Source organism: Oryzias latipes, chromosome 6, assembly GCF_053564925.1.
Source record: "Oryzias latipes strain Hd-rR chromosome 6, Olatipes_Hd-rR_3.1".
NCBI lineage: Eukaryota > Metazoa > Chordata > Actinopteri > Beloniformes > Adrianichthyidae > Oryzias > Oryzias latipes.
In genome coordinates, this window is record NC_136242.1 from 1,875,264 (window position 1) to 1,900,158 (window position 24,895).

At 42.0% G+C, this 24,895-nt stretch overlaps 1 protein-coding gene and 2 long non-coding RNA genes across 8 annotated transcripts in view; 1 reads left to right on the top strand and 2 right to left on the bottom strand.

Annotated features, from left to right (window-relative positions):
- The window catches only part of ptprz1a (protein tyrosine phosphatase receptor type Z1a), an 88,608-nt gene that overhangs the window by 61,463 nt on the left and 2,250 nt on the right, over positions 1–24,895 (bottom strand). For all 6 annotated transcript variants that reach the window (XM_078948205.1, XM_023955431.2, XM_023955430.2 and 3 more), the window contains exon 2: positions 769–831. In XM_078948205.1, the coding sequence (XP_078804331.1) occupies positions 769–831 (63 nt within the window). The remainder of the gene's footprint in view (positions 1–768; positions 832–24,895) is intronic.
- On the top strand, positions 8,056–11,677 carry LOC144992522 (uncharacterized). The gene is made up of 3 exons (XR_013656556.1): positions 8,056–10,667; positions 11,088–11,202; positions 11,286–11,677. It is a non-coding gene; the product is annotated as an uncharacterized LOC144992522 (long non-coding RNA).
- LOC144992523 (uncharacterized) lies at positions 11,667–20,344 on the bottom strand. Its single transcript, XR_013656557.1, has 2 exons — positions 12,660–20,344; positions 11,667–12,032 (listed from the first exon to the last, which is right to left on the bottom strand). It is a non-coding gene; the product is annotated as an uncharacterized LOC144992523 (long non-coding RNA).

Below are 24,895 nucleotides of genomic sequence, written 5' to 3' on the forward strand. Positions count from 1 at the left end.
GGTCCTTTCGATGTGGAGGAGAAGCGGTTCTACTCCGAGCTCTCCGCGGGTGGCCGAGCTTCTCATCCTATCTCTAAGGATCGCCCCGCCACCCTACGGATGAAGCTCATTTCAGCCGCTTGTATTCAGGACCTTGTTCTTTCCGTCACGACATACAAATAGTTTTATCTTTTAAATGTTTCATATACATATTTAACAGCAATGCAGCAGTTCATAAAGCACGAGACTTTTTATGAGACAACACAGCTGTTGTGTTGTTTTTTGAGAGAATGCATTTATCCAGACATGAACCTGACAGATGCTGACCAGCAGCAGGCTCACTGGGACAAATTTGTTTTTGTCTAACCAAAGAACAACCTAAATCCCAAAGTATCTTTTATTTTGACAGGCAGGAATATCAGTTCTAAAATGAATTCAGACCAGAAATGTAGGCGAGCTCAGAAACAAGGCTGAGTTTCTCTAAGCTCCATGATGAGGTTACAATGAACTTTTGACCAACCCTTTGTTTGTCAACCCTGTGTTGACCTAATGGGACAGCAGCCATTTACTATCTTGAATGATAATCACAACAAAGAATGCCGCAAGAACATCATCAGAAAAATGCCACAAGAACATGTTAAAACACCATTTTCATTTAAATGCATTCTCAGAAATGCAGAGAGCACAGTTTACAATCTCTGTGCTGTGAAACCTCAGAATGAAACCAGCAACCTCTTTGATTGTAAGACGTCAGTAGTGCACTACTGGATTGAAGTTAATGTTACTCACCAGCATACGACCAGTCCATGTCTTCTGCGAACTTGCGTTGATTTCTGTACGAGTACATCTCAACTGCAGGAAAGAAGATGTGGTTCAGGCAGGTTTCTCAGAACATCAAATTTAAAAATCAGCAGCTAACATCTTTTAAAGAAGAAATCACAAAACAAAACTGTCTAATGTTTTTTTTAATCTAAGAGGAAATATCTTTGTGCCTGAAAACCTCTGAACATCATTCTGACTTCATTTCCCTCAGCAGTTAACAAGCACCAAGACAGCAGTCCAAAGTTTCAGAATAGGTTGAGTTCATTTTTAAATTAACTGCTTTTTTTCCGTCTTACTTAACATGGATTTTTCTTTCTACTAGACACTAAACTGGAATTTTGATCTGATGTCAAAACTTCTGTGAAGGTTTTAAAGAGTTTTCTGTGATTTTTTAAAGAGTCTCTCCAGAAGACAAACCCACCAGAAACATTAAAAATCCAACTTAAATTTGCTGCTGATTGCAGCTCATCAAGCTTCAAAGTCATGTTGCACCAGTGCTTCTCAAATAGTGGGTCAGAGGGGGGGCCCTGTTGATGTTAAACGATACAATTTTAGGTATACTTACACAATTTTTATAGATACTAACCTATATATTGTCACCGCAAAAGTGTGTGTGTGGGGGTGGGGGGGGGGGGGCGCGAAACATTTTCTTTTTCCTAATTGAGAAGCACTGTGTTACACGGCAATGTGTGAAACTCCTGCATCCTGCAACAGTTAAACTGCCAAAGGGCAATAATGACTGGATTTTTCAAGATTCAAGCCAAAAACTTTACTTCAACTCTGGACAAACAGACAAACTGATGAGATTACCAAGATCTGGACGGTGAGATGCTGAATGTGCACGTCAACTGTATACTTTGATTAAACTTGTACAAATCACTATTTTGCCTTTTTGAACAAGAAAAAGCTATTCTTTAATAAATGTATATGGGCTTGGGAATGTCCCCCCGCCTAGTTTTTTTTTTTCTGAATGGGTGGATGGGTGAGGGTTTAGGGGATGCGGGTGGGCGAAGGTAGGGTTTGGGAGGACAATGTGTCCCTTTCACAATGAGCAGTTGTCCCATTAAAGAAACAGGCAAAGATGGTTAATTGACAGATTTTTAGCAGCAATGTTCTTCTTGGTCAGGAGCACCTAGGAAGCAGATATGTTTAAATAGTTACGTTTTACAGCTACTGCACTGCATGTCTGTGTATTCCCTGTCTGATTGTGGTGACTCACATGATCCTCCAGCAAAACAGGTCCCTAAGGGTACAAGAACTTTATATTGGTTCCGGCGAGGGAACCAAAATCCTTGTAAACTTAAGAGGAGAGATTTAGAGTAGTAATTTTATTATTTTAAGTGAATTATTGAACAGTTTAGTGAGTTCTATTTTTGTATGGGTAAATATCTATTTTTATAGGGGTTGAGGAAACGTTGAAAGTATATATTTTAATCTTTTGTGTAAATAAATTATCTGTGGAAACCTGGGTGGATGGTAGCTCCCAAAGGAGAAATCCTATAAAGGAGGGAGTGGGAGGTTAGTGTTCAGAGTGTGGGGCATAAGTGTGAAATGGCAATTGAAGAAATTGGAAATAAAGATTTGAGCCACACCCGAGTCCTTACACTCCACTTGTGCTTCTACCATGATGATGGCCTCCGAGACCATGAGCTGAACGTGAGAATCGACTTGTCATCTGTTAAAAATTATGTAAAACCATCTTATTTTGTAAATGAAGATTAAACATTTAAATACTGAGAAAACCTATGGAAGCTGTGAGAAGCAGATCCAGTGATCGGATGTTTAATCTAATTTTCTGATCACGTTTTCTGCTAGATCACTTTTTTCAGTAATTACACAGCCAAGTTGAGTTACAAGTTCCTGTATGACACTAATAGATATTGTAACTAACAGAGTGGAAGTCATTGTTCAAAGTAGCTTGTTTAACAACACAAGTCTGTCTTTGCCATTCTTGACTTTTAGCCTTTCAAATCAAAATTGAAATATTAAAGATGTACATATAATTTTGAAAATCCTTTATTTTGATGGATTTGATATGATCATAATCTCTGTCTTCACTTTTTTTCCAAAAACCGAGAAGTTAATTGAGATTTCTCTACAGTATTCTAATTTTCTGAAATGCTGTTTTTGAGGGTTTATTGGGCTGGAACCCCAATTTTTGTAAAAAAAATAAAAATAAATACTTGAAAGTTATTAAACAGTGGGCCTTGTATCTATATTTTATCAAAGTTTTTTGTTTTAAATAGATTTATGGAAATGAATACAGTTTTCTTGATATCCTAATTTTCTGGAAAAGGTCCGTTTCAAAAGCAGTCCATTAAGATTATCTAGAAAATCATTAAGATCCACTAAGCCCTGGATGACCAAAGGATTAACTAGTGTGTGAAAAAATGAAAACCATACAGGTAGCTCTGAAACACAATATGAAGACTATAAAAAATAACATTACAACCGTTTAAAATAAAACTAAAAAAGATTACCACAGTTAAATATTAAAAACCTTCATTGTAGCGCTTTGAGATTTTACCCAAAATGTAAAGCGCATTCTAAATAAAATGTATTATTATTATTATTATTATTATTATTATTAAAAACAGAGAGGGAAAATGAAAGCAATATGGAGCTTTCTAAACAAAGCAATGAATCCAAACAAATTAGTGATCAATTTAACACATTTTCTATTAATGCAGAAGCTGACTATTTCAAATAACATTTTAAACATTTATTCCAACAAAAAAAAACAATTGTAAAATTAGAAGCAGAAATATTACAACCCCTGTTTCAAGAAGTCAGTGAGTTAATACAATATTGTCACTTTACCTAATTTTCTAAAATCATTGAAAATGGTTTGTTCTAAAATTAAAATATTTCATTGAAAGTTTATTGTTTACTGGGGAGAAATATGAATTTAGGCCACAAATATCTACAGCAATGGCATTAATGGAGTTACCTGAAAAAATTAGAGCTCCAGTAGATGATACAGACACATGTATACATTTATAGTATTAAGATGTGGAACTCATTGGAAACAAAATAAAAAAAAGTGCACAACAGCAGTTAAATAAAAATAATTTAAAGGAAAAAACAAGTCATAAATGCTTTAGATGGAGAGCGATTAGGTTAAGTCAAACTGTAAACTGGCAACTTGGATCAGTTTAGGAACAGGGTTAGGATTTAGGAAAAAAAATAACTCTTTACATATTTGTATAATTATTTTTTGTTGTCATCTTGTGTTGATGTGCTGATATAGAAGGAGCAAATATGATATGATTGGTTTTTACTGTCTGACTGACTTGTTCGCACGAAATAGCTTGTTTTATTTTGAAATATCTTATGAACAATGAATAATAAATAGATGTATTGAAACATTGGAGATCAGATGAGACGGCAACCTTAACAAATACACGCCCCTCCCCCATCAAGCCCTCTGCTTGAGTGTTCTCGCCACATTTGGGGTCACTGACTGACCTGATTGGTCGTCAGAGGGAGTCCTCACTAAATTAAGAGACGACGTCTCCTGCTGTGTAACACTTTATTTACTCTAAGCTCAGGGGATGACAGCAATCTAATCCAGATTATGTTTGACAGTCTGCAGAGAGAAGACCCTTGAAATCTGCACAAGTTCTGGGTCTACTTCAGACCATCCTGTCCATCTCAGAGGGGCCACAGATCCTGGAAGGATGCAGACAGTTTGGCTGAACCAGGCCAGTTCTGAAGAATGGGTCCAGTGAATGTCTCTGATTTCAGTTTCACATGCAGCTGTTTGCAGAGATCTCCTGTGTCTAAACACACCTTCAGTCATTGCAGAGCAACAAGAGGTTCTGCAGGCACTCCTGAGGTTCTGCATTAGTCATGCTGTCAACAGAATTTTTGTGACCCAAACAGGCATTCCTTTGGCACCAGCTCTTCCTCTGATACCCATCACACCATATCGTCTCTTCTGGCCTGGTGGGACATCAAATCTAGACCAAACCACCACCCCTACTCTTAATGTAAAGAAGAATTTCAGTTTAAATTTCAGTCCCTTGTGTTGAACCAGTACCATCCCTGCAGTCAAGCCCACAGGAGGGCCAGGTCTGTAGAATGAGACACGATTTAGCTCCAGTTGCACCATGAGAGATGGCTTAGAGAACCACGCTGGGGCTCCGACTGCAATCCCAGCAACATAATCCACAACCACACAGCACGTGAACTAGGCACAGGACTCAAAGCCCTCACAGGTTCCACTTGGTTGCACTGTTCAACTTAGGACCAGGTCCAGCTGTTGACCGCACCCAGCAGAAGTCACCTGCAAACTCAGCAGATAATTGCACGTTCTTTGGTGTTTGACCCTCTTGGTCCCTAAATTCTCTGAAAATAGCAATTCAATTCCTTGGGAGAAATCAAAAAATAACAAATTCAGACTCGAGTTTACCTGCTGGGCCTGAATATAACCCAATAGCAAAACAAGCAGCAGGTTCTGAAGGTCAGCTCTGTCTTATGAACTTCAGGAAGTTTATCTTTGAGTTGTTTTGAGTTGTTCTCTTTGCCTTTGAGCTGGTTGGGATAAAGCCATTCAGAGGTAAAGATACAGGTACACACCTGGATGCTGCATGATGCCTGGATGCTGCTTTAGGGCCTCTTAAAGCTGCTGTGCTTTGTTAACTGGTAACTGACTCAGGTTTATTGCAGACAAATATTCACACATTCATAGAACTTAGACATATCAACTGAGAATTAAGAGGATCTTTAAATGTTCTGATTCTGAATCATCTCAGTCTCACACACATGCTGCTTCGTTCAGGGATCAGTTGATGGCTTAAACTATTTTAGCCAGGGGTTCTTCAAGAGGTTAATCCATGATTATTGTAATAACTGCTCAAATGTGTGTGTGTGTGTGGTTGTGTGTCTATCTGTGTGTGTGTATACTTAGTCATTAGACTGAGAGTTCCCAGCAACCAGGGGAGGCTTCTGCAGGTGAGCCTGTGACATGAACAGATCATCTGCAGACTATATGCTCACACCACATAGCCCATATTGGAGTCCAGCTGCCCATTGTGATTGTGGGATGACCCTCTGTTTTATGCTAACTGTCCCAAGACCTGGAGAGGTGATCCAGATCCCAGTTCAGAGGACTCTGGCACCAAATGCATCTGCTGCAATATCTAAACATGCCAGGGAGCTATTCTCCAGAGCTGAGACTGAGACACGATGTACATAACACCTCACCCAAAATAAGTGAAACAACTAAGTAAACAAACTGCCAACTGTGGTTCTCCAAAGACATATCAGATGTAAATACAAGTACACTTTTGGTTCTGGGATGTATTAGCGGGTAGTAAACAGATGACCTCTCTGACACAGCAGCAAGTCTTCAGATGACCGTTATCCAGTAAACAGGTTCAGAGTGTCAGCATCTGATGAAGTGGAGGCTCCATCTCAGTGCAGATCACAGCACACACCTTCCAAGCCTTTGTGGGGTTTTTCATCATTCTGGAAGTTTGAAGGGACAACAACCTCATCACATATCCAACCCCACCAACAGGAGCTCATCCCACAGGAGGTTCAAGACTTCATCTCGCAAGTGTGGAAGGTCTTCTGTGCAGCCTTTGGGGCTACAGCCAGCCTCTCCTCTGGTTTTCATCCCTAATCAATTGGCCAGAAGGAGCGGACTAATCGAGGGCCTGGAGGCTGCCCTCCGATGCGTCTGCTCCCGGCGCCAGTCCTCCTGGACTTCCCTGATACCACAATTCTTTGACCTCTTCCTTGTCTGGTTTATCTCCTTTCGAGTGCTCTCTGGGCTATCAGCCTCCGCTGTTCCCCGAGCAAAATAAAGGGGTGGCAGGACCATCAGTCCAGCACTTCTATAATATACACACCCAGTCAGTCCGTCATGCTACAAACAGCAAACATCAATACCCGCACCAAATCCAGGAAGTTGTGCCCAAGGTACATCGGCCCATTTGAAGTGGTCAAGGTCACTGGTGCACCTGAACCTAATTGTCTCTTCCTTTCACTGCCTGTTCCCTCCACTTGTCACCAAATCGCTTTGTGTGCCTTCTCGAGTGCCGCCAGCCTTCTAGCCTTGTTGCCGGTGTTCTGTTCATAATAAAGAAGAGTTCTTTCCCGAATCCCGCAATGGTATCCACAACGGGATCCTGAAACTACCAGTCTAAACATGACAAAATAAAACACAATAGACGAGAAACAAGAAACCCACAGGAACACACAATCACTCGCAGATCTGAACATTTAGGAAGCACGACACCAGAATCAAGGTTCTGGCAGCCATATGGTCAAACATTGATTAAAACACAGGTGGAGAAACCAGGATTTAAAAAAAAAATGTAAAGATGAAGATGTATCAATGTCTTCATCAAATATTAGGGACCTGCTCTCATCCTGTTTATTCCTTTTTCTTTGGTTCAAAGCTTGTTCCTTTGGACCAAAACACAATTAATAAATAATAACTAAACCAGCGGGATGAGGAGCTGAGTGGCAGCAGCTACAAAGGAAACACCTGCACAGGCTGACATGCAGTGAGCAGCAATGAAAAGCAAACAGTCATGTTAGCCTAACCTTCAACCATCTCTATACTTCACTGCAAACATGATTTCAGGTCAAAAAATCCCACGCCCTGCTGTACAGATGGTTCATGTGCAGCTCAGACAGACCAAACATTCTTCAAAAATGATTCCACAGCGTTTATTTTCCATCATAAGAGATCAGTTTTGTCTGGTTTGATCGTCTCTTCATTGGCTGCCTGGTTGACGTTTGAATAAAGCTTTAAAAGGTTATAGTAATAGAAAAGAACTGCTATCAGTCTGCAGGATCGCTGGCTACGTTTACCAATCTGAAATGAAAGGAGGGATCCAGAAGGTGTCGTCCTTAGCAGTCTTGCCTAACAGCAAAAAGCGCTGGTTTGAATCCTATAGCCCTTTCTGTGTGGGGTTTACGTCTTCTCCTAGTGCTTGTGTGGGTTTTCTCCAGGAACTCCAGTTTCAATCCTACAGCCCAAAGACATGCTTATATGTTGTTTTTTTTTTGAAGACTCTAAATTGCTCCTATAGGTGTAAACATGTGGGTTTGATTGTGCAGCCTGTGATAGGTAGGTGACCTACAGGGTAAACCCCATATTTGCCCATCAGTAGCTAGTACAGGCTCCAGCAACCCTGTGACCCCAAAAGGGACTTAGCAGGTTCAGCAAATGGATGGCTCAGACATGATACTTGTGTCAGCTGATGCACTGTAATCAAACGCAAAACAAATCTTTTTTTTAATTCTGTAAAATAGAGATTTTCTATCAGACAACACAAAAATCCTTTAAAAAAATGTATTTTTATTTCTACAGTGAGATTTGTTGACACACTTTCTGTCACGTAAAAAAAAAAAATTTTACTGATGAAAGTTTAGATCGAATAGAGGAGAAAATTACTTCTTTTTTTCTAAAATCCTCCAAAGGGGTTTAGCCGACAGCTTGAACTGAGAACAGTCTCTGCAGGTGAATTTGTGAATCTTTTCTGAATCCTTTCATTTCTGTTAGAATCCATTTGTTTTCTTGCTGTTGCTCTTCTGGTCGTTTCCAGTACTGATGGACTGATCAGACGTGATCTTCATGCACCCTCAGTGTGGTGAAGCAACGTCTGATCCAGACTGAAGGTGACTTCTTTCACCGCGTCTGGACACTGTGAAGCTGCAACCGTGTCTGTGGTGGGGACCGTGTTTGGCTGTTTTATGTGACACTTAGGGGTTGTGTTTACCATGCTTAAGTTTTGATCTCCTAAACCTGCAGGATTTTTTAAATATAAAACCTCTGCTTGGGTAAAGAGGCCGGTGTGTTGAAGCCATCTTTGAAACTGGACTAGGGAACAAAAAGAGAGAAGACTGAACCTGAATCAAATCATTATTCAAAGCCACATGACCAGGTTGCTCATGTTCCTCTCAACATTCTTCATGATGTGTTTCAGCTCTCCATGACCTGATCAGATCTACTGTATCCCCCACTGAAGAGGACGCTACCGCTGCTCAGCATTAGTGGTTCTTTCTGTTTCAGTGTAGGTTCTTTCATGGACCCTTCTCAGTTTGGATTCTCCACAGCCTCACAAAGTGACAGCCTCTGTGTATGTGAGACACCTCAATGGGGGAGATGAAGTCAAAAACCTCTGAATGGGGTGGGGTGGGGGGGCATCATTGAGGTTACCCAGCAGTGAGACCGATTTCCTGACATCATCTGAGAGAAAGTTTTCCACAAATGAAGGAGCTGAAAAGAAAAGAAGACTGAACAGAAATAGTGAAGGAGGCTTTCTCAGAAGCTCAGGTCTGGGTGGGGGGGCATGCTTACGCTCTACTGGAAAGATTGAATGAAAAGAAAAGAGTCTGAGGAACTCCTGCTCAGTGCCGAACTCGAAGGAGAAGAGCACAAACGTGTCAATGTGTGCATGCGTGTGTGTGTTCAGCAGAGAGCGGCGTGCTCGCCATTCCGGTGTGTGGGAGCCTGCATCCTCCACCGGACGCTGAATAAGAGGATTAGCTGAGCCCTGGGAGAGCCGGGACATCCACAGGGTTTTGGGTGAGAACTGGTGCCCACGCCAGAATGTGTAACCACCCCCCCACACTAATGCCAAGAGAGGACGGAGGTCTGAGCAGGATGGGGGCGGTGTGTGTGATGGAAGGATAAAGCAGGTTAATCTGAAGACAGTTGGACTTTTATTTCACTGCCCCCACAACCCTCCTCCACCCTGTAGTTTTTAATCTCCTGACTTACTTAAAAAAATTAAACAGTTGAAGAAATCCTGCACAAACAAAGTGAGAGCAAGGCGTCCTCCATCAGGGTAAAGTCCTAGCACCATGTGAACCATGAGAATCAAAAACCTGACACCCTCCCCCCCATTACCCCTCTTTCTGTCATCTTTGTTGCTCAACCCAGGGATGCTGAGAACAAGGACATACAGTATAGGTGGAGCTCTCTCTTCAAGAACCATTTGCACACAGACATTTTTCTGCTAGACGCATCTTAAACCTGAACATTTCCCATCCAACTGGGCTGGTTTAACAATCCTTAACACAGATTTCCTACAACAGCAGCCAAATGAGAGCTGAGTAAATGGGGAGGGACGTCCCTCCATTACGGTGGCCCTGAAGTGCAAAGCATTCAACAAATCACTCGATACAAAAACATTTTTAAGATCACAACAACAATTAAAAAAAAAATTAAAAATTAAAAAGCAGCATTACATTTTAGAAAACAAAACAAAATTTCAGAAACCAAAACTTGAAAAACAAAAATGACAAAAAAAAAAAACATTTCAGAAAACAAAATTAATTTCCAGGAAGAAAAAAAAATATTAAAAAATGAAAACATTTCAGAAAAAAAGAAAATCCAGAAAAAAAATGAAATATTAAAAAATGAAAAACATTTCAGAAAAAAAAGAATTCCAGAAAAAAAATGAAATATTAAAAAATGAAAAACATTTCAGAAAAAAAATGAAATATTAAAAAATGAAAAACATTTCAGAACACAGAATGAATTTCCAGAAAACAAAACGAAATCTTCAAAAATGAAAAACATTTCCAAACCGGAAGAGGCAGGTACTATGGGACAACGCTGATTGGATGATGATTTTTGTCAATCATTTGAACTGAAAAGTATTTTAAATGAAGCGATGCCGGATTTTATCGTCCAAACAACAATGTACTATAATAATCCACGTATTTCCCATTTATATATCAAATAAAAAATGCAGCAAACTGTTAATGAACTTTAAAATTATTTTTTTAACATTTCGCCTGACACACGGTCACCCGGAAGTAGTTTGTGAGCACTTTTACTTTGAACGCTGTGCGCTAATGTCTACGGCTGCGAGGTTCACGCTGTCAATCATCTTTAGGTAAGAATCAATTCTGTGATCTTTTCTTTTGTCAGTCACATGTCTCTAAGGATGTTAATTTTAGGATGTCAAAGTGCTGCTTTGAAAAGATAATTTTTTATCTTGCGCATGCGCAAAAAGAACCCGATGGAGACGAACCGTCTTCACATGATAGCCGTTCCCGTTTTCGGTGACAACATGAGAGAAAAAGCTCCGAGCCAGCCTGATTCTGTGATTTATACAGTAATTACAGTAATTATACGGCACCAGTGTTGCTAAAAATCGACTTTAAGACTGAAATCAGTAAACAAGTTCTTATGGGAAATAATATTTAAGTGTATTGTATATTTTTGAACCATACATATACATATACTGAAACTTAAAAATGAACTTTAAAGTTTATAAAATACTTAATTGAATTAACATGTGATATTTCTGCAGGTGAAGTTTCTCAAAGCGAAGTTCCAGAAAGGTTTGTGCTGCAGAAGAACAGATGGCAGCTCTACATGGGAATACAAGAAGACTAAAGTCATTCATATCATTGTGCAGTGTACAGGCAAGTCACCATGATTTATGTGAAATGTAATCAATAAATATTATTTAACCTTAATATCTAATTTTTTTTTTTTTAAATTGCAGGTCCTTTAAAAAAAAGTCTTTAACCTGCTGCATAAGCCTGATTAGTTGTAAATGATGCAGTGGGGAGTGAAAGACGAAGCACAATTCCTGGCTTTAGCGTCGGGCTGATGATCTGGAAATCACATCTATGAGGAATTGCATCAAACACTTGTACAACTCCAAACAACTTAATGTTCCTTTAAGCAAAACTCCAGTTTAAAATGTTCATATTAGGCTTGCTTCATTTAGGAGTTTTTCCATGTTTACCATTTTAGGTTTTAAAGCTTTATTAACAAAGATGATGTTTGATTTTCAAAGCTGTTGTTTAGAAATGTTTTTTTGTCAATGAAAAAACTGAATGCTGACGTGAGGATTGTAATAATGGATATGAAAATAAACAAATTTGTTTCATAGCAATGCAGTATATTTATTGAAAACTTAACATGAATACGTTATTCAGTAACAGAAACAAAGAAACAGTTGTGGATTTTCCTTTAAGGGCTTCTTCATGCAGTCAATCAAATGTTACGTTTACATTCAGCATTTACTCAGCGTACCTGTCAGTCACATTTATTAGAGGAAAAAATGCATCTGGGAAAGTCTGTTTGTGCTTAACAACTATATCAAAAAGAGTCATGTCAGGAAAGTTTTGTCCACATTGTCCATCAGCATCACATCCAGAGGAAGATGCACAGGTAAGAGACGCCAGTTCCTGCTCGTACATGCTTGCAGCTTCCTCTGCACTGGACTCCAGCTCCATTGAAATCCCTGACAGAGATAAATTAATAAATTAAAAATCCCTGACAGAAAAACATCGGCTACCGTTCATCTTTCATTCAGGAAAAAGTTGAGTTCATCAAAATGAGGAGAAAATGGGTTAAACCAGAAATTCATTAGGGAGGGGTCAAAACACCAAACTCAGAATAAAATACATTATTTCAGTCTTATAAAAAATACATTCTAAAACAATTTGATATTCCTCCTCTGCCTGAAAGACTAAAACGTTTTTTTTAAAGATTTATTTTACACTACAGACTTTGCCACCTTTAGTTACACACCTGGACGTGTCTGATGATGTGCACATCCAGTCATTTACTGTCATGTTTCTGTGCACTGACACACTCTAAAGTCACAGATCTTAATAGTGTGAATAAGACGCATTCATAAATGTTATTCTGAGACACAAACTGCTGCAGTTTACCTGACAGCTTTGCTGATTTATGCTGCTGGTACACCTGTCTGAGAATCCTGCCCACGTGACCCCCCCCCTCTCCAGCTGATGAGGTAACCTGTCATTAACGTATGACTGAAGGATCTTGGATCTGTCTGTAAACACCCACCTAGAAATCACGTTTAACGCTACATTTATTACATCAAACAAATGTGCCTCCATACCTTATCTGTGGATGGCGGGACTGCATTTCCTGATGTGCGCCGTCTTTAACACCCGTTTCTTCGCAGCTGCTGCTTTAGACAGAATCCTCTCACAGACATTTTGAAACATTTGTAAACCTGGTTGGTGTTGATATTTCTGGGTGCGTTCTGTCATCACATCCGCTAAATATTCAAAGATTAAAGTTTATGTTAACGTTTTACCGTCCCTTTCTTTGTTTACCTGCAGAACGGACGTCATCCACACAAACTACTTCCGGGTGAGCGTTCTGCTTCAGACGAAATATTCAAAAAATAATTTAAACCTTCATTATCTGTTTGCTGCATTTTTGATTTAATGTGTAAATGGGAAATACGGGGATTATCATGGTACATTGTTGTTTGGACGATAAAATCCGTCGTCGCTTCATTTAAAATACTTTTCAGTTCAAATGATTGACAAACATCATCATCCAATCAGCGTTGTCCCATAGTACCTGATTCTTCCGGTTTGGAAATGTTTTTCATTTTTGAAGATTTCGTTTTGTTTTCTGGAAATTCATTCTGTGTTCTGAAATGTTTTTCATTTTTTAATATTTCATTTTTTTTTCTGAAATGTTTTTCATTTTTTAATATTTCATTTTGTTTTTCTGAAATGTTTTCATTTTTTTTATTTCATTTTGTTTTCTGGAAATTATTTTTTTTCTGAAATGTTTTCATTTTGTAATATTTCTTTTTTTTTCTGGAAATTAATTTTGTTTTCTGAAATCTTTTTTTCTTTTTTTTCTTTTTTCTTTTTTATGTTTTGGTTTCTGAAATTTTGTTTTGTTTTCTAAAATGTAATACGCTTTTTAAATTGTTGCTGTGATCTTAAAAATGTTTTTGTATCGAGTGATTTGTTGAATGGTTTGCACTTCAGGGCCACCGTACTCCATCCATCAAGAACTCTCATCTTCCGTTTCTGAAGAACATTTTATAGCAATACGTTCAAAATTTACTCATTTCAACTTTTGGTCTGCTATAATCGAGTTTCCATTTAAGATCTGTAAGTGAAAGAATGCAAACAAAGAACACCTTTTTTTTTTCAAAAAAAGGAGGAACATTATTTAAAAAATAGGCTGCAGATTAGGGTTGTGCCGATGGACGATATCATCGTCCATCGTGATGGGTGACTGACATCCCGATGGAGAGACCACCATCGTGATGCCACGCCCCCGCCACGTTGCGCGTCCACACCATAAGCCGCGGTTACATGTACAAAATATCTTGATGGGATCAATGGTCGGATTAGTATCCAACCGTGTACATGGGCCCAGAAAAATGTTTTCAGAATATAAAAACGTTCACTAAGGTCACACTTTCCGCCGGAATAAATCATTCGCACATGCGCAGTAGGGTTTGAAAACCCGAAGGATATAAATTCCGCCAAGCGGCTTTTTTTTCAAACTTTATTGAATGTAACAATTCAATACAAAACAATGTTAAACAGCGCCGAGCGGCTATATACATTGACATGTCAGCTCGGTAAAATACGAGATGATCTTCTAAACGTGCTTTTAATAATGTTACGGTTATTATGAAACACCTGTTCGCTCATCATTTGAATTTTAATCCGTGTGGTCAGTGCCTTTTCTGGACGAAGCCAGGATTAGCAGTATGCTAACACGGGCTAACAACATTAGCTTTGGGTGGCGCTGCATGCTGTGAATAACATCAGTCTTTATTTAGTCGGGACACAACTGGAAACACAAATCCACGTCATTGTTTGATTGTTTTCTAAGGACTGAGCGACATTTCTGCTTTGAAGCTCAAACCGCTGTGTGTGCTGACGATCCGAGCTGTGCTCAGACACACACTTTTAGACCCGGTTCTGAGTTCGGTTGCTTGTACCCCCCCAGAGCTGCGGGACGGATCGCAGTCTTAAATCTCCCACACATAGCGCTCATGTAACAAAGCACCCCCCCCCCTTCCCCTCAAACACAAAGCTGTAAGTCCGCGCTCCACCGGTCCCTCAGTTTATACTGGATCATCGTGGATTAGTCATTAGTTGGGAAATAAAATGAAAAAAGCAAAAAAACGAATAGCAGTTATATAAGAAAGAAAAATATAAAAAAACACCCCCCCCCGACGATGTCATCGTCCATCCCGATGGTTGACAGCAAACATCGTCAACGGCCAATTTAAGGGACATCGCCCAACCCTACTGCAGATATGGCTTGTTTGTTTATTCTGTTGTTTAAAAAGAGCCGTCTGTTTTATTCTTTAACATGCATTTGTGGATCCTCAAACCTCTGCTTCTTCTCACATTACCTGAGGCTGTTGTGTCAACACTGGGTTGCAGTTTTCAATAAAAAATGGAAATGGAAATTGTGGGAGTTTTGAAGCATTAAAGTCCCACTCCAATCACCTTTTGATCTGTTTTCAAAGTGTTCCCAGTGGTCCTTTAATTATAATGATGCAGTTTTTTGCCAAAATCAAAAAACCTGTGTTGTTTTCTAGGACATAGTTTCTGCAGAGCGGCTGGAGTTCATCAGAACTTCACCTCTTAGTTGTGGGAGGGAATGTTGGTGTGGAGGAAGCCTGCGCTCATTTCCCCAGCTTCCCTTTATTTCCACTCTCTCCCGCTAACTTACAGCCCCTCACACCCCCAAGCTAACATTATCGGTGCAACAAACATGGTGAGCAATATTGAAGCTAACCAGCCGTACAGTTCTGATCAAGATTCCAGCTCAGACGAGGAAAACAAAGACGTACACTGATCTATTTGTCTGCAGGTGGATGCATCAGAATGGAGCGGAGCAGGGGGTTTGTGGCCCCCCAACAGTAGTTTGTAGTAACAACTACAGGCTTTTAATCTCCTCTTGATTCACAGCGATTGAGAAAAATGGCCTGAGAACATTTTAAAAAACCCATTTTCATTGGAGTGGGTCTTTGAAATACAATCTTTCTCAAATGATTTTCAAAATAAAGTTTTTTAGGTTAAAGTCATATTTCTGTTAATGAACAATTGGTGGTTCGATTCCTTCACCATCCATATTTTTCATCATTAAAAATCCTCAAAAACAAACAGATGGACTCAAACAGTCAACCAACATGTGGGGTTCAGCAAAAGACCAAAAGTCAACATGTACGGACTTCCTCCAGTCAGGACTTCAACCGCATCAACAAAAACAAATGCTTCAACATATTCTTTGTATTAACTGAATCTGATCTGTCCCCCAAGGACAGCTTGCTTTCTCCTGGCTCTTCTTGTACAGAAGCAAATGTACCAAACCTAACCATATTTCATTTAAATGAACTCACAGCTAAGTCACATTACTATGGTTTGACTTAAGTCTCCTTACCTTTTCTCATCACCAACAATTATGAACTTGGGGATACAGATGTATCCCTTGGTGCAATGACAGCTCCCTGCAGCCCAACACTTCAAACAAGACCTTATCCTTAATTTCCACAACGACCTTTCCCTGACTGCCCCTTCTGCATTTCCCTCTGAGCAACTCACACACTTCCAAACAGTAAAAAAAAAAGTGCATTTGCTTCCCAGGAGAAATTATTCTAAAGCAAAGATGGTTGCTGAGCTTCACCAAAACAAACACCAAAAAGTGCTGCAGACAGACAGCTAAGTCTGCTTGAGGAATTGAACCCACAGTCGGTTCAAATTGTTGGGTTCATGAAGGCGATTACAAGAAGATTTGGGGGAAGGAGCGCTGCAGTGAACATGACTGACCCGACTTCATGCAGGCCGAGCTTTTCAGAGCTGGAGGGGAGAGGCAATGAACGATTGATTTGACTATCCACAGTTTCCATCATCAGTGTCCCTGGGCTGCAGCCAACACCCCCTCCCACATACACCGCCCCCTAGGCACAAAAACGTCACAGGTCAACATGACGATTGGTGATTGATATACCAGCAGAACCACAAGCATCTGCACTAAGGATGGTGAGACTGAGGTTCTTCTGAGCTGCAGAGGCAGAATCGTTTCACTTTACTTCCTGTCAGGTCTCCTCGATAGTAGAAAGAGAGCTTTTGCAGTTGCATGTTTTTTTTTAATTATTTAAGTCAAATTAACTCAGACTGAAAACTTTGTGCAAAAATTCAAAAAGAATTCAGTGATATTTCTGTCAGTGATCCATCAGCTTTCCTTTATTACTAAAGGCTTCATAGCATCCGTGAGGAATCTGTCGTTTCCATGTTGGGCTTGGGGGGTCCACATAGCAAGAAGTTGCCCTCTTCACAGGAAACAGCTGAAGTGTGGGTCATGAAGTCCTTTCCTGAGCTGCAGCTTCTGGTCCCATCTTGACCAGGGGTGACTCCCTTTATATGGCATGTGCCTGCCCATGACAACCCCCATCTATTTACCTTCACAGGGGTCTGGACAGACAATCACAAAGGAGGATTGATGAACCTGAACCCAGAAGCTGTGAAGCCGTAGAGATGTTCCGCAGTCAGAGGTGCTGGAGCTCAGCAGGGTGTCTTATGTATCCAAGAGCCCACCCAAACCAGCCTACAAACTCCGCCCTCATGGACACAATGCAGCTTTGATTCCTCGGTTCCCTCGTCTTCCTCACTAAACACAAAATGCAAAGTCTATGTCTTACACACTTCTGATGATTATGCTGCTGCTGCTGATGATGATGAACATCCAAAGATGATTATGATGACGAAGAGCAGACACTGCTGTTTCAGAAAAAACAAAAGGATCATCTTCAGAGGAGCAGGAATGTTCAGCAGATTTTTTTTTAACTAGTCCTGTCCAACAGCTGAGCAAACAGATGAGAGCTGAAAGCTTCTTGTGTTGGACATATTTTACTTTTACAATAGGGGTGATGAATATTCTGACACAGTAGGTGTATATTTGAATAAACCCTTTTTGGAATTTATACTAAAATGTATTTGTCTTACTTACATTTGTAACATTTTTGTGTTGGACCGGACGGAAAAGAAAAGGAGGGAAGAAGGGAGAGGGATGTTGGGGGGCGGGGGGCGGATAGGAGGGTGGTTATAGAAGGAGGGGGTGGGGGGTAAAACCATGAAGCAGCATAAAGCAACAACTTGCTGAATGTTTATAATCATTACAGTCAAGTTTGGCTGAGTAACACACATCTAGAAGGGGCGTGGCCTGTCCACACACACACTGAAATGTTACAAACATACCTGTTGGCTCCAAAAGAAATGTTCCTACAAACATGTCAACATGTACACAATGCAACTCATGTTCACACAAACATACTTACGACTTCAGACCAACACATGTGAAACATTTCATTCAGTCACACAAACTATTTGTGCAAAGGTGAGCTAACACCTGTGCTTGAGAGAGAGTTTATGTTCTTCTAAGGTGGATGATGGAATGTAAAATGAAAGAGGCAGAGTGTCCAGTCATCCCCACACCAGGACCCCTGCCGCAGCGGCAGCAGCAGCGGACCCCCCAACACCCGCACGGTAGCAGATAGAGAACAACCGCCCGGCGGGCAATCGCATCCCCCACCCAGGCCAGCAGGACCACAACAGGGTTGCCAAGGGCCTGACACCCCCTGCCAGGGATGGGGTAGGGGACAGATGGTCAGAGGTCCCACCTTCCTTGAAATGTTTGTGTGTTTGTGAGCGTGTGTGTGTGCGTGTGTTCTTGAGGGGTAAAGGGTGTGTACTAAAGGGTGCAGTTTAAAATTGGCAGGTAAGGCACTGAGAGGACATCTGCTGATTACTCACAGTGATGCCCAAGCACCCCCCCCCCACCACCACCACCACCAAGGGTCCAACATGACTATGGTGCAATTAAAACTGAGAGGGGGGGGATCCCGTTTCCATACGGCAACCATGGGAAGGGGACCACTGCCAAGTAGCCCCTCCCCCCAAAGTGCATTGCAGGCTGACCCCCCTACCCTACCCCCACCACACCTCAATAACTGATTAAATGAAGAAGAGGGTAAGTCAGCAGATTTGCTGTTTGGAGAGGGGTCACATACTGAACAGACTGATGACCCCAGCTGTGGAACATCTGCAGGAACTAAAGGCACCAGGATGTCCATTCTGGAGCTGAGAAAGCCCCAACACTGCAGGCTGGAGCTCAGATGGTTTACCGGAGCTCTGACATCAGGCTCATGAATGCTCTGCCTCTAACCTTCATTTAGATGAAGGATAATGTGTGCAAGCACATGTCTGTTTGTGTGTGTGTGTGCACGTATGCGTGTGCATGTGGGATGGGGGGTTCACTTTTGGGACCACAAATCATTTTAACTGAAAACAGCTTCCTGGGCTCTCCACACTTGTGCATGTTCACACATGCAAACTAACAGTGCATTCAAGAAAAAATCTGTTGTGTTCTGACTGGAACCTTCAGCAGCAGAACTGAGGAACCATCGGAATTCTTTCGAGGATCACAGCCAGGTCTCAGAAGGATTCTCCGACAGGCCTTTTTAGCCTCAAAACGTGTTTCTGCTGGAAACAAATCTACTCAAACTCTGAATCCTGTCTGTGTCTGTGGATTAGACAGCTTAATTTAATGTTTCCCCTTACTTATTTCTGTTTCTAAGAGATCAATGTGGCAAAAGAGCGTGTTTCTGTGGCTTTGTTCTGATGTTTCCTGATGTGATAAGCTGCAGCTGAAGCACACAACTGCATTCATTTTCATGGTGGCTCTGGGTGATAATTGTTTTGTGGATATATTAACTCTTTCTTTAGCTGGACTACTGTTCTTTGAGGCTAGGATTGATGTTATTTCTGCAGCTGCTCAGTAAGTTCAGGCTTCACAATGCAGTTTGTTCAAAAAACTATTAAGGAAGTTATCCATGAAACACAGCCGCACACGCACATGTTATTTTCATAGACATAGAGAGCAGCTACAGAGCTGCAGACAAGAAGTTCAACATGGTGAACATTGAATCTGTGCCGTCACAGATCCTTTCATGGAAGGGTTTCTGATCTTTTTGGTCCCAATCTACTGGATTCAAGTCCAGTCATCTGCTGCAGCTCATCAGACTCAAGGTTACCCAGGTTACCAGGTTACGGATCATTGCCAGATGTTGATGTCCTTTATCATTGAGATTTCTCCAAACAACCCCCCCCACACACACACACACACACAGATATTTCGTCTTTCTCAGAATGTTCAAAGTTGTGGTGAAAATCCCAGCAGATCAGTGGTTCCTGAAGCATTCAGCTACAGAGATAACCGTGGGAGAAAAGGCTCCGAGATGAAACTGCAGCTGTGGGGCTGATGGCATATGGATCTTTTTCATCTGTTCAAACTGATCATTGGTCGCGCACAAGCGCCTGAAGTTTCCAACGGCAGACACGCCTCCCTTAAAAACTGCTGGATGACTGATGATCTTCATGTAAAGTAAAAACTGCCATCCATTCGTCAAAAACCAAACGTACTGAACTGATCCTTAGCCTTTGTTGAACTCAGATCACATTTCAATCTGCACTGATTGTTCCCCCCCTAATCAATCATGGAGGTGGCACCCCTACTATCTAAAACCAAATGAGGCTTCAAGCAGTTGTCTGTAAAGAGTCCTTCACTCGCCCTCTGTCCCCCGGCAGCACCTTCTCCGCCAACGCCCCCCCCACAGTGTCAGAGCTCCATCACCTGCAGGGGGCGGTCACTCGCAGCCGCTCGCCTGCAGCTGAACTCTAATTGCTTTTCCACCTGATGAAGAGTCATGCTGCTTCAGTGCGAGCATCATCAGGGCAAACACAGCTCATTAACTGGCACAGTTTCACTGATGGTGCCTGAGGTGAGGGGGGGGGGGGGGGATGACTATTTTGAGGGATGACCCAGTTGAAAATAGCAGTAGGAGGTGGGACAGAAGGATGCTATAGATTTTATTCTCCCTTTTTTTGACCTTGACACACTTCAGCTGGAGTCTCCCTGTGGTGCTACTAACTAACAGCACCCCCCCCCCCCACACACACACACACACACACACATCTGAATACAAAATATAGAACAATGTGGAAGAAGTTGTTGGTTCTCAGATCAGAAGCTTTTTTGTTGGAACATAAGCTGTTGCTTTGAGTTCAGATCATTGCTGCACTTTCTCAGTTTCTGCTGCAGCTTCTTGACCCCCCCAGCTTACTGAGGTTGTTGTCTGCTGTTGCTGGTCCTGTGATGCCCCACTGTCAGTGCAGTTATTCTTTGTTACTGACAAGTTGCAGTCATGCATCACTTCCTGTCCTCTGTTTTTGGGTGCCCCCTTTTTCTGGCATTTTTCTCTCCTCATCACTGATTCCCATCACTCAAACCCTCCAGGATTCCTTTCAGGGCAAAGGAGAGGCAGCGTCAGAATGCTGAATATATCAAACATTTTTGTTCTGTTTTGCTTTCAGGGGATCGCAGAGGAGCCATCCCCTCATATCACTTGTCTGCTCCCTCGTCTGTGGTCTGCAGGACCCTATGTGTGATCCAAACCCACCAGGATGGACCTGGAATGTCTCGAAAGCCTCTCAAACAAACTTCATTCAGGCAGCTTTGCTTCACCAACATTTCTGTCACACCGTTCAGTGGATAACTAGCCTTTATTCAAACATAACCAGCTGAGCCGAAAGATATTCAGACTGTTCTAATTTAGAGAGCTTTGCAGATGCAGGATTTCCTGAACCAGAACCATGCTTCTCACATCCTGCTGCCACAGTGATCCAGATGGAAGAAAACAGATGTGTCTGTCTGCACTCCAAAAGGAGATGTTCAGCAATCTGAAGGATCCAGATCAGGGATTTTGTGGCCCTTTTGCTGCACTGCCTGCTTCTGCACCAGTCTGTCTTCAGCCGGACAGAGTGATCTGGACGAGAGGATGACCGGACAACATGAAGACGTTCTGCTGCGGCTCTCGCACTGCCTCGCTGCACGCCAACCCCCAGCAGAGTCCATGCATTCACCGCCACAAATCAGAGAGCAGCAGGCCTTCAACTGAGGAAAGCGATCCTGCTCTGAGCCAGGAAGTGCAGCGAATCTGAGATGGAGGGGGACCACACACACAGGGAGAAAAACGAAGGAGAAAAGTGGGGGTCAAATAAAATGGCTCTCCACCAGCTGCTCAACAGGGGTCTCACTTGTTTTCAACAGTTCTGGGCCGTCCTTCTGTCAGGGGGGCTGTTGGCCACCCGGATCTGCTCCGTCAGCCATTACAGGAATGGCCTGCATCACAGGGAAGGGGGGCAACAGAGGTGACAGAACGCCTAGCAGACAGCAGCAGCACTGCCATGATTGGCTGATTAAAAACAAGCCCACCTCCCACCCCTCAAACCCTCCAGCTCAGAGCAAAGAGGGGGTACAACAGGGAAGATTAAAATCCTCTGGGGATGGGGGGCATGAAGGCATTAGGCCACAAGAAATGTGTGAGAGTGATTCAGAGGAAAAAGTCCACAAACAGAGAGATAAGGTGAAAATCTGAGCTGAGAAAAGAAAAGTCCCAACAAGGAAAAAACTCTCAATATGCCAGTCTGTGAGCCCCCCTTTTTTGTTTCGCTTAAAAATATTTCATTGAACTATAATGGTCCATGAAAAACTAACTACGCCAACTGAGCACACTGACGACTCTGAAATGTTTCTTTAAAAAAAATACACAGATGGATGCATACATGCGAGTGTGACAAAAAGTGTGTATTTTCATGGATTTTCAACATTCTATTAATAGAAACTAAGTGTTTTTGTTGTAACAGCATGTTGGTCTGATTATTTTATGACTACAAAAAAAAGTTTCATTAAAACGCCAATGAGTCATCCTGTCAATATGTAGCATTTTTAATAATAAAATGTATAAACAAAATGTTTAAAAAATCAGCAGAAGTCACCAAAAAAATTTAGTAGGCTTGACCAAAAAAACACTGCTCCTTAGCTAGATTGTAACACCTAACTGCTAGACCATCTCCATTGACCTGAGTTTACTGAATGGTTTTTGCTTTGATACAAATAAAATGTCCTTTTTAAAGAGAATTTTAGAATACAATAGAACACTGTTTTGGGCTCAATAGACCGCCGTTTTTTTTTTTTTTTGGAACAAATCACGGCGGGTGTAAATGATCTGCTCCTTTTGAAACCTATTTTAAAAAACCTTGTTTCTGATGACTATCACACCACTTTTTTCCTGACGCATTTGTTCCTCCCTTCTTGCCGTACTGTGTGTGAAAACCCCTCTATCACTCTAGGTTTCACTGGGACGGCGTTGTCTCCTCTCCGCTTCTGCCAGGACGAATCGCAGCGAGATCCTCGTCACGCTCAATTGTCCATTTACCACCATATCAAAAGCACACGACACCCTCCCACTCCTCTGTCCCCACCCTCCCGCTTCATACCACACCATCCAACCTCCCGCCTTTCTATACTTGCCCTTTTCCTACTGTTACTAAACAAATCTCCTCTGAGACACAATAATTTATCGTCCCGGCTGAGGAGGCAGAGCAGGACAGGTTGGCCTCCTGAGCTGACCCCCGCCAAAGTCCCGGCTGCTTGTTTCCCCCTGTCCCTCTGGCCCCCATTCAACCAGTCACAGAGCAAAGAAAAACAGAGGCGACAGAAGGACTTAGACTGGTGCCCCCATGTACGCCTGACTGAACGCTGCTGAGCCTAATACCCTCTAATCTGGTCATCAAATACCCCCCTGCCTTTTTTTAAGTCAGTCTACCAATGAGACTAGAAGGGATGTCTGCCCATAGAGGGATGCAGGACAGAGAACAGAAAGAGGAGGCAGAGAGACACATGAATGTGGAGCAGAGGAAGCAGCATAAACATTCAGCTCAAGTTCAAAGAGAAGCAAAGCAATCATTTTAAATTCTAGAACGAATCTGATTTGAACCATTGTCTTCCAAATACTTGAAGCCATGTAGAACTGGCCTGAACCACTCAACAGCGGATTCAAACCTGCCCGCAGTAAGACAAAGCATATTACTGTTTGGTGAGTTTAAATGGCCAGAGCATCATCTGGCATCATCACAATTCATTTTCAGAACAAATGAGATTAGACCACCTGCTGTCAGTCAGCCAGCCAATCCTTGTTTTCTGAAACTGCACAAAGATCTGTGATCTTCCTGAACCAGGACTCCTCTGCAAGCCTGCTTTCATCGGTGGAACAAGACACCTTCATTTTCCTGGTGTTTCCCTTTACATTGGAGCTCAAAAACGCCGCTTGTCCTCACCAGTCATTTTATTCACCACCTTTTTTCTAACGTGATGCCATCCAGTACCATTCACTTGGTGCTGGAACCTAAAAGAAAAAGTCCCAAAAAAACCATTATGCAGAACCAAGGAACACCAAATCAGGAAAAATGATCCAAAAATCTAGGCACATCTCATCTGTTTCGTCTTTTTTCCATGACATTCATCAGAAACACTGCAGGACTTCAGCACCCGTCTATATGTGACCACTGCAGCCATCTGTCAGAGGACTCCCTGTTACACCACAAAAACCTGCTGGGCCCACTTGGCCCAAACTATTCGCAGTCAGCCTTTCTGGACAGATGGTGAAGAAATGCCTCCTTCTTATCCACCATCTTTACTTCACCATCCCCAGGTCTGTCACCTTCTTTGTCTTCTTTTTCCCTGCCCCCCAGCAGCTTCATCGCTTCAGGTGAGAGCAGGAGCGATTAGCGTGGTCCATAGTCTTTGTTACACACCTCAGCTGTTCCAATTACATGAGCAGAGCATACTGAGGGCAGAACAAAGAGGAAGGGATCTGCCAAACCTGCCAGGATAACGTGGCAGTGAGGAATCCTGGCCTCCCTCCACCGACACCCCTTTTCAGACCCCTGCAAGGATCTGTGCTCACAAACACTAGAGGACAACAGCCTCAGAGCTGTCAGGTTCCTTGCTCTCCAGCTGTGCCCGCGGGCCTTTCCATGTGATGACATCATTCCAGGTTTGACCCAGACTGACAGAAACCTTATGCTTGTATGCAGTCGGCCAGCGCTTGGGGCACTGGAAACTGCAGAAGAACAAAAGCCTGCTGTTAGTGGGAGCTATGAAGACACCGAAACACGCTGAGGTTTCCCGAACCTGCAGAATCATGATCGCCAGTCAGAGTCTTTCTGGGCAGCCAGACTGTGGGGAGACATGGAGAGCTGTAATCCATTTAATCCCATTAATAATCCTCATGTTTGTGGAAAAACTGAAGAACTCAAGGTTGTGAACGTTGACAGTTTTTAACAGATGTTGGCAATCCTTGGAGGTCTGAAAGGCAGCATCTTCATCCTGCAGCAGCCCTCACTTGAATTTGAGTGTATGGAGCTCCAGGGATTCCCCACAAACACACACACATGTTCA